This window comes from Hemicordylus capensis, chromosome 3 (genome assembly GCF_027244095.1).
Source record: "Hemicordylus capensis ecotype Gifberg chromosome 3, rHemCap1.1.pri, whole genome shotgun sequence".
Taxonomy (NCBI): Eukaryota; Metazoa; Chordata; class Lepidosauria; order Squamata; family Cordylidae; genus Hemicordylus; species Hemicordylus capensis.
This window is the reverse complement of record NC_069659.1, coordinates 134,502,666-134,517,072: the sequence shown is the minus strand read 5'-3', so window position 1 is coordinate 134,517,072 and position 14,407 is coordinate 134,502,666. Positions and strand designations below refer to the sequence as shown.

Below are 14,407 nucleotides of genomic sequence, written 5' to 3'. Positions count from 1 at the left end.
TCAAGTGTCAAGTCAGCCATGAAGTACACCGGTTGACCCTGAGCTGAGACATCCCATCTCGCAGCCAAACGTACCACACAGGGTTGTTGTAACTATAGAAGAGGGAGGCAAACCATTTGCTGTCCTGAGCTCCTTGAAGAAAGGGTAGGATCAACATGTAAAAAATAAACAGATAAAATGCCAACCCACTTTCCTCAGAGCAGAGAGGGAGGCACCTTGCCAGTGGTGCGAACCTTTGGCGTGAGCTGAAGGGCACAAGCCAAAGGGCTTTAGCCTGGAGCTTGTACCCTGGGGCACAGAGGTGGAAGAGGAGCAGAATTACTGGGCAACACCTGAGGATCTGCAAGGATGGTGATAACAATATGCCTCTGCAAGAAGCCCTGCTCACCAAGCAACACATCTGGTGCATTGGGAAGGAATCCACTTCCCAATGGTCTTGTGGGGGGGCGGGTGTGAAGAGGACCTTGCTTTCAGTACAGTCCTTGTATCATTAATTAAACTCTACCTTTTAATTCCACCCACTTGTGGTGGTCTAGCATGGGAGCAGCTATTTCTTGGGTGGCAGGCAGAGAGAAATATGGCAGTGGGAGTTGGGCAGGCTGTTGGGAGGGGGAAATAGTCTAGGCAACTGAGGCCTATTCCTTTCTCCAGCTCTTCTCCCAATCCTACAGCTCCAGGGAGTTCTGGGAACACTCCCTCGAGGATTAGGGCTCTGCTGTTGAATGCCAGGTCAGTAAATGCAAAAACATCTCTCATCCATTATTTAATTGTGGGTGAGCATGCTGACCTGGTATGTGTGACAGAGACCTGGTTGGGTGAGCTTGGTGGCATAGGTCACTCCCAGCTCTGCCTTCCAGGTTTCATGATCGTACAGCAACCCTCCTTGAGGGTCAGGGGGGCAGAGGAATTGTGATAATCTATTGTGAGTCCATTCCCCTTTCCAGATGCCCACTTAGGCAATATCAGAATTTCGAGTGATTGTCCCTGAGGGTGCGCCAACGAGATCGGATAGAGATTCTGTTGGTGTACCAATCACCCCACTTCTCATATCAAGTCCTACTCACGTAGGACGCCAACCAGGAACTGAATAATCTGTAGGTGGTGGGCGGGGGGCATTGATATAACTCCTTTGTAATGGGACAGATCATCACCTGGTGGGGTTTAGTTTGACAGCTTCAACCAACCTCTGTAGGGGTAGTGGACCAATTAGAATCGGCCGCCCCTGAAGGCTTATGGATCCGTTCAGTTTCCAGACACCCTTGGGGAGTTTCCACTGTCCAGAACTGGTAACTCTATTGAGGCCCTGGTGAATCCCTGGAATGTGGAGACGGCCTGCCCCAAGCTATTGACATGGTTGCTCCTAAATGCCCTCTCTGGCTTGGTGGAGCGCACTTTACACCTTGGTTCTCTTTGGAGCTTAGGATGATGAAACAACTTGGACGATGGCTAGAGAGACATTGGAGGAAGACTTGTAACAAATCTGACTGAACACGGCTAGAGCCCATTTTAGGGACTACTCTGTGGGGGTGGGGGCAGAAAAAAACAAAGTTTTTTCTCTGCCTCCATTGCATCTGCCCACTGTAGGCCAGTGGAGCCGTTTCATGTGGCAAAATCATTACTTCACACAGGCCTTCGGGTAACGGGGAAAGAACCATCAGCAGCGCACTGTGACCAGCGTGCATGTCACTCCGCAGATAAAATCACTTGCATCTGTGCTGATTTGGGCTCCAGGATTTTGGGAGTTCCAGAACTGTGCCGAGCTGGGCTCCAGTTTCGGCAACCATCTGTTCACATTGTGATGGAAAAGGAAGGGACAGGTAGGTGGTTGGAGCCAATTATTGTTTCACTAAGGGAGGACAAGATGCCATCGAGCCTCAAGCAGGCAATGCTAAGATCACTACTAAAAATGCCCTCCCTTGATTCCACCAACCTTGATGGCTATCAGTCTATTTCAAATCTTCCCTTTTTAAGCAAGCTCATAGAGCGTGTGGAATCTGTGCAGCTGCAAAAGGTCTTGGATGATATGGATAATCTAGACCCTTTTTAATCAGGCCTTCACCCTGGGTTTGGGACTGAAACTGCCTTGGTCGCCCTAGTGGATGACCCACGCAAGGAACTAGACAGAGGGAGTGCATACCTGTTGGTTTTGCTTCACCTCTTAGCGGCATTCGGTACCATCGATCATGGTATCCTTCTGGACCGCCTCTCAGATATAGGGGTCAGGGTAGTGCAGTGGAGTGGTTCCAGTCCTTTCTTTGGGTGCTGGGGGACTTCTGCTCAACTTCTTGGCCTCTGGGGTCGCACAAGGCTCAGTATTGCCACTCATGCTGTTTAACATCTACATTAAGCCTCTGGGAAATGTTTGGGCTGAAGTGTCATCAATACGCAGATGATACTAAGCTACCCTTCCATGACATCAGATCCTAGGGAAACAGTAGATGTACTGAACTGGGGGCTGGAGGCAGTAATGGGCTGAATGTGGGCTAGCAAACTGAGGCTGAATCCAGACAAGAAGGAGGTGCTGTTGGTCAGTAGGAAAGCCAATTGGGATAGTGTGATTCAACCAGCTCTGGATGGGGTTGTACTCCCCTTGAAAGAGCAAGTGCACAGCTTGGGGATATTGCTGCACCCAGCTCTGCATTGAGATGTTCAGGTGGAGGTGGTAGCCCGGGGTGCCTTTGCATAGTTTCAGCTAGTGAGCCAGCTTTGTCCCTTTCTCAAAAAGGTAGATCTGGCCATGGTTACCCATGCTTCAATCATGTCACGGCTGAATTACTGCAATGCACTCTATGTGGGTATATATTTCTCTTAGACGTATTCATCGCTAATCCCATGTGCAGCAGCTCTCGCGAGAGTTTGCGAGCAGCTGCCCAGATAGCAACAGGGACGGGGGGAGAAACAGCAATGGTGGCCAGTGTCTGGCTGGTGGGCGGCAGAAGGTTGTGAACTGGCGGGAGGAGGCGTCCGGCCGGTGGAGGTGGCTGGTGGGAGGCGGCCGCTGGCTGGCAGACCAAGGCGGCTGGCGGGAGGGCGGGTGGATGGCCGGAGGGGAAAGTAAGCACCAGCGGGTGGGCGGACAGCTGGGGGGAGAAAACTAGGTGGGCGGGGGCTGTGGCAAACTAGAGGTGCAGATGCTTTGTGCCCAGCCCAGCTAGTTACCTTTAAAGCCCTTAACAATTTGGGCCCTGGATACCTGAAAGACCACCTGCTTCCAAGGGTTTCTGCCTGCCAACAAGATCATCAGGGGGGCCTATGCTCTTTGTGCCAACATTGAGAAATGCTTTTAAAAGACAACTAAAGACCTTTTTATTCTCTCAGACTTTTACCTCCTCGAGGCTGCCAGGTTTCTCAGCTTTCTTATTTCTGTTTCTTTTTAATTGTTTCTTGGTGTTTTATGGTTTTAATATTTAATTGATTTTAAGATTTTAAATGTAACTTTTATGGAATTTTATTGTATTTTAACTTTTGTAAATTTGTGATGCATTATGAAAGGTGGTATCAAAATTGAATGAATGAATAAATAAATAAATAAATAAATAAAAAGAGAACAGAGTACCAGCAAAAGTTCCAGTGTTATGGGAACCTCCATATCTGTTTAATCTTCCATCAGGATTAAACAGTATTTTAAAACTAAGAGTTATCAAGACAAATGAGTCTTGTCCTTTGACATGCTACACCAATTGAATGTAGGACTTCAATGGATGTTACACTTCATGAACCTTTAAAGCATCTTATCGAGGATTTAAAGCCTTCAAAGCTTCCCTTCAAAGCATTTTATCAATGTATTAAAACGACAAAACAAAAATCATACCTGGGTGCTTTAGCGTGAGGTACACTGAGCTTTGATCAAAGTGAAAAGAATGTACAATACAGACATATTTCAAGTAATCTTCATTTTTCATTTCAGAAATCACAAATTTTGATCCGACTATGTATTCTCCAGAATTCAGTCGATAGCTAATGTCACAAAAATGGAAAAGAAGTTCAGAAAAATCATATATTATGATATAAAACAACAGCCAAATTACCAAATGCGCATTCCAGGGCTGAGGGCTATACCAGACATGGGGATTGTCAGAAGCCCTACTGAGAGGAAGAGACCACCTGCTTACTACTACTACTACTACTACTGATATTTATATACCGCTCTTCAACAAAATTCTCAAAGCGGTTTAAATAGAAAAATAAATAATACATAAATAAGATGCGCCCCCCATCCCCAAAGGGCTCACAATCTAAAAAGAAACATCAGTGGCGTATCGGGGGGAAACAGCGCCCAGGGCATGCTCTGGCCCTGAAATGGCACCCACCCCCACCCCCCCGGCCCCCACATACCTGTGCCGGCGACACCCCAGGTGGCAGATCGCCGGCGGTGGAGGCGATTCGGTGGCGGCGGGCAGCAGCAGGTCGCCCGCCGAGTGCAGCGGCGATGGCGGGTCGCCCGCCGAGTGCGGCGGTGGCTGGTGGCTGGCTGGCAGCGATGTAGCGGCCCGAGCGGTGGCGGATCGCCCGCCGAGGAGTGCAGGCAGAGCGACGCCGAGGCCATCTGGCCCAGCGTCGCTTCTCTGCCTGCACTCCTCAGCGGGCGATCTGCCGCCGCTCGGGCCGCTACATCGCCACCAGCCACCGCTGTACTCGGCGGGCGACCAGCCACCGCCCGCCATCGCTGAATCGCCACCGCCACACTCGGCGGGCAATCTGGGGGGGCGGGGGGATGCCACTTTTTGGTGCCCCCCATGTGACCCGCCAGGGTGGAGCCCAGGGCACGTGCCCTGCCTGCTCCCCCTATCGTTACACCCCTGGGCAGACACCAGCAACAGCCACTGGAGGGATGCTGTGCTGGGACTGGATAGGGCCAGTTGCTCTTCCCCTGCTAAATCTAAGAGAATCACCACTCCTAGACAGCTCAGGATGAGTCTGCATTGCCATCTGTCTGCTGCCTTGTCTTGGAGGTGATGTGTGAGACTGTGGCTGTTGCTGCTCTATGAGGAGTTTGTGCAGGACTAGGGCCCAGGGTGAGCCAATGGTTCTTGAGTACTACCTGTCCAGGCTAGCCAACTCTAGGCCCATATAGAAAAGCTGCCCATGGTGGTGGGTGCCCCATCAGAGGGCCTGCCCTTTTCGGGGAGCCACTTCAAGGGATAACGAGGATAGGGCCAGTCCCCCTGGTCCAGGTGTGTGTGTGTGTGTGTGTGTGTGTGTGTGTGTGTGTGTGTGTGTTCTGGTTGTGTGGTAGTGGTGGGTGGGTATTTTATATTTTATCTTACAGAGTTATGGCTGTTTAGAAGCTGAAGCTGCTGTTTAGAAAACTTGTTGTTTGAGTCTTGAATGGGATTGATTTATAATCATGAATCAATCACAGGTTGGGTGTGTCTAGACTTGTCTGGAGATGGGGAGACAGGTGGTGTATCCATTGATTATGGGGCGGCTATTCCAGTTGTGGTGGGGAATAGAAGAAGTAATATTGGCAAGTCAGCAGGCTGTTACAGGCAAAAGGAAATTCGAAATCTAATAACGGTTTCCCTTTCTGGCTGTCCTTCCAACTCTTTGACCTAAGGGAGCAGTGCTAACCACCCACAGAGCCTCACCTTGCCCCTTTGTAATGCCAGATTGGTCCAGAATCAATCAGAAACCTTCCATGATCTGATTCTGGATGAAGGGGCTGACCTGGTATGTATCACAGAGACTTGGTTGGGGGAGACTGGTGGCCCAATCTGGTCCCAGCTTCTCCCTCCAGGGTACTCTGTTGAGGAGTAGGTGAGGGGACAAGCGTGGGGAGGAAGAGTGGCTGTGGTCTATAAGAATAACATCTCCCTTACCAGGATCCCTGTCGAAGTATCTAACTATATCAAACATATGTACTTAAGTTTGGGGAGCAGGGATAGACTGGGACCTCTGTTGGTTTACCAATCACCCCGCTGCCCAACGGACCCCTAACTGAGCTGACGGACTTCGTCTTGGACTTTGGCTTGACAAAGTCCTCAAAGTCCTGGGAGTCCCTCAGGCTTGTGGTGGTGGGGGAACTTCAATGTTCATTTTGAGACCAATTTGTCTGGGGCGGCCCACAAGTTCATAAAAGGCATGACAACAATGGGCCTATCCTAAGCGGTCTCGGGACCAACGCACATTGTCGGTTACACACTCGATCTAGTCTTTCACTCTGATCAGGATAGTGTTCTGTGGGTAATCCTGTGATCAACCCATTGTCATGGATGGACCACCAACTGGTTAAAGTTGAACACACCAATCACGGTATATGGAGGAACTAGAGAAGCTAAAGTGGCAAAGGAGATGACTGGAACACAAGTGGAGAAGCATTCGACTTGAATCCAACAGATTACAGCATAAAGCACATTTGAAGACCTATGCTCAGGCAATATGTGCGGCAAAGAAGCAATTCTATTCTGCCCATCCAGCACAGTTGTTCAGGGTTATGACATGTCTCTCTGTCTCAAGGAGGCAATCATTAGACCTCTTCTGAAGAAGCCTGCATTGGATCCCTCAGCGCTGAGCAACTATAGGCCTATCTTCAACTTTCCATGGTTGGGCAAGATAATTGAGAGGGTGGTGGCCTCTCAGCTCCAGACAGTCTTGGCAGAAACTGATTATCTAGACCCATTTCAAACTAGCTTTCGAGCAGGCTATGGGGTGGAGACTGCCTTGGTCAGCTTGATAGATGATCTCCAGTTAGGAATTGACAGAGGGAGTGTGACTCTGTTGGATCTCTTAGCGGCTTTCGATACTATCAGCCATAGTTCTGAGTGTCAGAAGGGGTTGGGAGTGAGAGGCTCTGCTTTGCAGTGGTTCTTCTCCTACCTTTGGGGCAAATTCCAGATGGTATCCCTTGGAGATTATTGCTCTTCAAAACATGAACTTTTATATGGTGTCCCTCAGGACTCCATACTGTCCCCAGTGCTTTTTAGCATCTACACGATACCACTGGTAAAGATCATCAGAGGATTTGGTGCAAAGTGCAATCAGTATGCTGATGACACCAAAATGTTTCTTTATGTCAACATCATCAGGAGAAGGCATAACTCCCTAAATGCCTGCATGGAGGCGGTGATGGGCTGGATGAGGGAAAACAACTTGAGGCTGAATCCAGATAAGATGGAGGTATTTATTGTGCAGGGTCAGAACTAGGGAGACAATTTTAATCTGCCAGTTCTGGATGGGGTCACTCTCCCCCAAAAGGAACAGGTATGCAGATGGGGTGTTTCTGGATCCTAACCTCTCCCTGTTGTCCCAGGTTGAGGTGGTGGCCAGAGGTACTTTCTATCAGTGTCAGCTGATACGCCAGCTGTGTCTGTTTCTTGAGATAAATGACCTCAGAGCTGTAGTACATATGCTGGTAACCTCCAGACTTGATTACTGCAATGTACTCTATGGGGGGGCTGCCCTTGTATGTAGTCCGGAAACTGCAGTTGGTACAGAATGTGGCAGCCAGGTTGGCCTCTGGGTCATCTTGAAGAGACCATATTACTCCTATATTAAAAGAACTGCACTGGCTACCAATAAGTTTCCGGGCAAAATACAAGGTGCTGGTTATAACCCATAAAGTCCTAAACAGCTTAGGCCCTGGGTATTTAAGAGAACTTCACCATGAGTCCCATCACCAATTGAGATCACCTGGAGAGGTTCATCTGCAGTTGTCATCAGCTCATCTGGTGGCTACACATGGACAGACCTCCTCTGTTGCTGCTCCGAGACTCTGGAATATGCTCCCTGCGGAAATAAGAGCCTCCCAATCTCTGACAACTTTTTAAAAGTCCCTAAAAGACTCTCTTTTTTTACCCAAGCCTTTTAACTTAATGGTGGTTTTAAATTGTTTTATAGTCTTCATTTTTGTTTTAATTTGCTTTATGTTGTTGTAAACCGCCCAGACACAGAAGTTTGGGGCAATCTACAAATTTGATTGATAAATTAAAGAATAAAAGGCATGGACTGAGACTCTGAATATTCATTTCTTACCCTAACAGCAGCACAAGTGCCCAGTCTCCACAATTTTGCACTGCCACCGCCATCCTGACTTGCTCATGCTTAGCCTTATGACAATCTCAAGATTAAAAAAAAAAATCCTTCCAAGGTGGCCTGAAAACTCCAGAGTAAATTTCTGCACAACTCTCACTGGTCCACACTCTACAGGTAGTTCTCCACACAGCAGGCTTTACCGCGGGTTTTCTTCAAGGCTTTACTGCAAACTCATAGTTATCCCAAAATCCCAATGCAAAAAATGGATTTTTTTTACCCTGGATATAAATCGGGCTGCACTCTAATATGCAGTGAAACATCCGAATTGTATGTGAAGTGCTCCTCAATAGCTCGCAAGGACTTCAGGGTAAATCTGCCCGATATGTGAACACACCTTACATTCCAGAGGAGGTGTGAGAAACTTCCAGGTATCATAAAAACCACTTGGCCACTGATCCCAGAAAAGATTAGGTCCTGGAGATTACCAAAGACCAGAAAAGGTCCTAGAGATTACCATCTCACAAGTCAGGTTGACATTAAGCTGTAGGACTCTTCTTCCCCATCTGTAGGTGACAGATGAAGGGAAATTGTATAGTGTTGTTTTTTCAGATTTCAGCATTTGCAATTTGCCTTTGCAAGATCCAAATTCCTTAGACCAGGGAAAACCAGAGGTCTGCTGAGATAACTAAAACTGCCACAGACATTCTTGGCAGTAGAAAGGCTTCTAATTTTGATCACCACCAGATACTGTTGAAAAGAATGGCACCCTATGGTAATGGCCTAAAACCAAAATGCATCCAAGAGGGAATCTATATTTTCCTAGAATAGTTATTATATCCATTAACTTCACTATATTTCAAACAAGGGCACTTTGGTTAAAAAAAAAAAATCCTACAATGTGAGAGCCATTTCCTACTTTTCTCAATACAAGGAGGGCCCTTTAAGAAAGAAAGAGACCTCTTTTAAGAGCTCTACGAGGAAGGCAAAACAGCCATGTATTGGCTCAACGGGGAAATGACTTGACTAGCAAACTTGAGGTGGACGGCTTGAATCCCCACTGCTATGTTCCCCAGATGATGGGAAACACCTATACTGGGCAGCAGCGATATAGGAAGATGCTGAAAAGCATCATCTCATATTGCGTGGGAGATGGCAATGGGAAACCCCTCCTGTATTCTACCAAAGACAACCACAGGGCTCTGTGGGCACCAGGAGTCGAAATTGACTCGACGGCACACTTTAATTTATGAGGAAAGCACTGGAAAGGGCTAAAATTCCAAGCATGCCATGTACACCTTCCAACATGGTGCAACAGCTCAAGAGGACTCTATTTCCCTTAAAGGAGCTTCTGGTGCAATAAAAAATTAGCCAGGGAGACCCACTTAGGGTGATGCAAGTGGCCACTGGATCATTACACCAACAAATGATGCATTAACTCTTCCAGTCAAAGGTAAACAGCTCTGTTAAGGACTTGGGGCCAGTCTACATGTTATGGGACTACGTCATGAAAGGACCCTTCGTGGTGAAGCATTTCTTTTGAGGGCTGGACAGTTCTCTCCATTTCTTTGATGAAGCTTCTAACTCACAAAAGAGAAAAATAGGGCAAGCATTTAGAAATGGCCAACATTTCTTGCACAGTTTTTTTTACCTTGTGAGAAATGAAAAAAGTTTCAGCACAGCTTGTAGGAGAGTATCTTTCTAAGTGCATCTCAGTGTTTTACAATCTATGCATGCCTACTCGGAAATCATTCCCACTGACTTCAATGGAACTTCATCTCAGGTAAATGTCAATTTACTAAATTATTATTTACTTAATTATTTATATATCTTTTTTACATTTATATCCCGCTCTTCCTCCAAGAAGCCCAGAGCAGAATACATCCTTATGTTTATCCTAACAACAACCCTGTGAGGTAGATTAGGCTGAGAGATAGGTGACTGGCCCAGAGAACCCAGTGGCTTTCATTGCTAAGTGGGGATTCTTTGGAAGACTTCTAAGTGGGGAACTTAACATCTCATTCTACATGTTGAAGGACAATTCCGAAGGTATTGTTAGGGACTGGCACCAGGCTGTCTCATTTTTCGGCATTTGCCTGGCATTTGCCGACAGCTGATGTGACCAGGCAGGAATTAGGCAGGGGAAGGACAGGCCAACAGGCAGTCAGCATTCTCATGGCAGGGAGCAGTGCCCTATAAGATGGAGGCAGTCAGCACTGAGAAGGAGGTGGCTATACCAGAGTGACAGCCAAGTCTCCCTGGAAGAGCATGGTGGAGACCAAGGAGAATCTGGATGCTATTGAAATCCCTTCTCCACCAAACTGAAGCACAGCAGGGGCAAAACAGACAAATAGAGGGTAGGAATTAGCCCTGTGGCAGAGGGAATCTGGCTAGTATATAAATACATTTGTGGTGGGGGGTAAAAATTAGAAAGGAGTAAAACACAATAAAATCAGACCAAGTGCTTATTAGCCTAGATAAAGCCTGCTTCATTCAGTCTGATAAAGCCACTGTCTGCTTTGAAAATCCATATCATATTGCTGTGGTGTCATGGTGGGACTGGATCTCACAGTTATGAGTGTGTTGGGAGTGTACTCGGGATGCAGATGGTGCATTTGTTTGAAATATGAAGGTGGAGGGGTTGGGGCATATGTTGGAGTGAGTGGGAGGTTAGGAGACAAACAAATGCTCCAAGCTGATGTTTGTGGCCACCTGATAATGACATCTTGAATCTTAGAAGCCCACTCCCTCAAAATATTTTGAAGTAAGTATGCCTGAATGTAAGTGGAGAAAAGCAGCTATAGTTTTAAACAGGTCCACAAAGCTCAAGTGCATTAACACCCTCAACCTTTTAATACAGGTGCACTTTATTGTAGGATACTTGAAAGACAAAAGAAAAAAAATGAACTTCACTTTGAAACCAACAAACATAGATTTCCCGTAACTATTGCATAGGTCTTCCCCTGTAAGGTCTTCTCAGCTCTCCTTAGTGCCCCAGGCCCTGGTGTAGTGTATGGTGCCTGGGCCTTCTCTGTGGCTGCCCCTCTTCTTTGGAACACCCTTCCCCCCAGATTTGTTCAGCCCCCTCCTTAGTGGTTTTTCAAGGCCCTTCTCAAAACCTGGCTTCTGCCCTTTGATCTTAAAAAAAAAAAATTATTGCTATTGTTATTGTTCACATTGGAGGAGCCGGTATACAAGAAAGTTTAAACAGATAGATAGATAGATAGATGAGTGAGTGAATGAATATTGCATAGGTCTCATCAGATTACTCTATTATTATTCTGCTGCATCTGAATGAGGACCTTCTGTGGCATTACTTTGCCTTAGCCATTTTAATGTCTCAACCTGAAAAGAGTTTAAGTCAAATACTTACAGAAAGCTGATGTATTACTTACTCATAATATACTTGTTTGTATGTACTGACGTCCCAGGATACAAATATATCTGCTATGGATGATGTTATGTTACAGTCCATGACAACACTGGATCCTACAGGCAGTGGAAGAATGAGCATACAGAAAGGTCTAAAAACCTATTTAGCACGTTGGCAAAAATACCGATATTAAATATTATCAATTATATATTTTGATATTAAAATAGAGCAGATGCTTACCAATGCCTACTTCAATAGAATTATTTCTTGGATAAATGATTTCTGGTGGTGATATCGGTTCAACAACTAAGGGGAAAAGTCACAACAAAATCTTTTCTTAAACTATTAGACATCTACATTTTTTAGCTCTAGAAATGAGTTCTCTTGTTATGATTGGTTGGTATCAGCTACTGAACAATTTTTTCATTACTATTAAATAGAACAGAAACTTGAATTGCTGTTGATGTATATTAAGATATGAAGTGTTTACTGACAGACTGAGAATAAAGTGTTTCCATATCTAAAACTGGATCCTAATCTTTTCAGATTATATAGATGTCCTAATTCTCTCCTTCTACCTATCCCCCCCCCCAAAAAAAACCCACTCAAAACTTTTAATTTTCATTGTAGCTGCTTTAAGGCCTAAACAGAGATAATAAGACCGGTGAACCATGATTAAAATGTGGAACCACACGTTCTTTCTTCCCACTGCCTCCCTTCTGGGACACAAAATCTTCTAAAATCTTCTAACATAGAAGAGAGTAATAATTTTCAGCTTGTCAATGAGCAGGCATGCAGATGGCATACAGAATGGTTCCCACCCCACTCAGGCTCTCTAACAGAGTGTAATGGTGAGCATTTCACCAGCATGAGATGCCCATCAGTCTGCAGAACTGGATCCATTGGATACTTCTCAAAGTTCGGTATATGGCCACTCAACCACATACTATTGTTGTTGTTGTTGTTATTTTTTATTATTATTATTATTACATTTATATCCTGCTCTTCCTCCAAGGAGCCCAGAGCGGTGTACTACATACTTAGGTTTCTCCTCACAACAACACTGTGAAGTAGTTTAGGCTGAGAGGGAGGTGACTGGCCCAGAGTCACCCAGCTAGTATCATGGCTGAATGGGGATTTGAACTCAGGTCTCCCCGGTCCTAGTCCAGCACTCTAACCACTACACCACGCTGGCTCTTCTATTGTGGCAGATTTTTAAGAGCCATTTAACAGCCATTCTATTTTATTTCAAACAGGAATATTCTAAATTCACAGATGGCTTTTGTAAGATGCAACTTTATTTTATTTATTTATTTATTTGTTTATTTCAATTTTTATGCCGCCCTTCCAAAATAGCTCAGGGAGGTTTTCAATTAAAACAAAACCATTAAAATCAGTTAACAATCAAAACAAAGATTATAAAACTTGGCACTCATGTGAAACATTATGTGCAGACTAACATTTCCCAGATATACCAGTGAATCAGATTCTAGACTGGTGGGTACTGTTCGCATACAGCAGCTCCAGCAAGGATTGGCTATCCGCAAACACAGAACACTACTCCGAAAACTGCTCTAAGTTCTTGATGGCAAATGCATTGTGACCAAATACTGTCTTTGGGCAGCATTGTTCATTCAGCCTGAAGGCACACTCTACTTTCAAGATATTGTTGATGCAAGATATATATGTAATAAGGAGTAGTTTTATACCCATATGTTCAAAAGCAAAATGGAAATTTCAGAAACTATACTTAGGCACACTTATAACACTCTCCTTAGATGAACAGCCAGATCCAAACATCACTTTCAGGCTTCAACTTGCCTGGAAGCAGTATGGAACAGAGGACTGCAATAAAACAACTGCTGGACATCCTGCTGTTCAGAGTGGAAATTTTGACAAGGTGTATGATGACAAATTAGCCGCATTATTAGATATCTGCATCCTGTGGCATACAAATAGGAGCCTAAATCATCAGCTACCAAGCACCAAAGCCAAAGATATAATTGAATATTACACACATACCAAAAACAGTTAGATTAATGGCCCGTGAAACAGTATATTCTTTTTCCATATAGATATATGTTGCTTGGCACACATAGATTCCTTCATCTTTCTTAGTTATGTTATTAATTGCAAGAAAATCATCAAATTTCCAAATCCTTTTATCTTCAAGCAATCCAGGACTGTCTGCCTAAAGTAATAAGAACAAATATTATTACAATAGCGTCTTGTGGATAACCTTGGGAGCTAAAAATACCAAACACAGATTACAAAATAAAAGGGAAAAATACAGTCATCAGAATACAGATTTACATCACACCTGCAAGTAAAGATGTATCTCCACACATAGCAGAATATTCATAAAATACAGCAACTCTCATACTAGTTAGAAATGGAAAAGTATTTTGTCTTTTTGTGGGGTAGGGGAGCAGCAGCAGTATTAGTAGCCGCCGCCACCAAGGCTAAAACACAGGATTGTTCTAAGCTGTTCTCCTGTTGCTTCGTTGCTCTGGGTTTTTTAATTCATCCTGGTCAGTGGGTAAGGAGAAATTAAAAAAAGAAAAACCTACAGTTCCCAGAGTTCATGTCAGTAATGCTCCCAGCTCCCTTGAGAAGTCCATAATGCTGGGAAAAGCTGAAGGAAAGAGAAGAAGATGACTAGCAGCAAGGTGGATGGACTCAATTACAACAACAATGCATGCACCACTGAGAGACCTTCAAGGCCAAGTTGAAGACAGATCATCCTGGAGAGAATCTATCTATGTGGTCACTAAGAGTCGACACCGAGTCAACGGCACTTAATCAATCAATCAATCAATCAATCAATCAATGTGCCTCAAGTTTTTGAATATAACTTTTAAACTTTTAAAAGGTGGTCATTGGGTTTGGGGTTTGATCATACTAAAAGCATACTGAGGCAAATAAAGGAACCGGATTTTCAAGTTAGACTGTAAATCCTTCTCAGGTGCTACCTTCCTGCCTAGAAAAGGAGGAGTCTAAAAAGGGGCAGCCTTTCTGGTCTGGAGTTTCACACTCCTCATCTCTGCCTATTGTCTTTGATAGCAT

The 14,407-nt window shown here is 45.0% G+C and overlaps 1 protein-coding gene across 7 annotated transcripts in view; it reads right to left on the bottom strand.

Moving 5' to 3' along the window:
* LOC128350855 (interleukin-1 receptor-like 2) overlaps positions 1-14,407 on the bottom strand; it is a 109,238-nt gene that overhangs the window by 56,398 nt on the left and 38,433 nt on the right. For all 7 annotated transcript variants that reach the window (XM_053309656.1, XM_053309654.1, XM_053309655.1 and 4 more), the window contains 4 exons: positions 13,364-13,532; positions 11,582-11,647; positions 11,364-11,457; positions 3,812-3,957 (listed from right to left, as the gene is read on the bottom strand). In XM_053309656.1, coding sequence (XP_053165631.1) covers positions 3,812-3,957; positions 11,364-11,457; positions 11,582-11,647; positions 13,364-13,532 — 475 coding nt within the window. The remainder of the gene's footprint in view (positions 1-3,811; positions 3,958-11,363; positions 11,458-11,581; positions 11,648-13,363; positions 13,533-14,407) is intronic.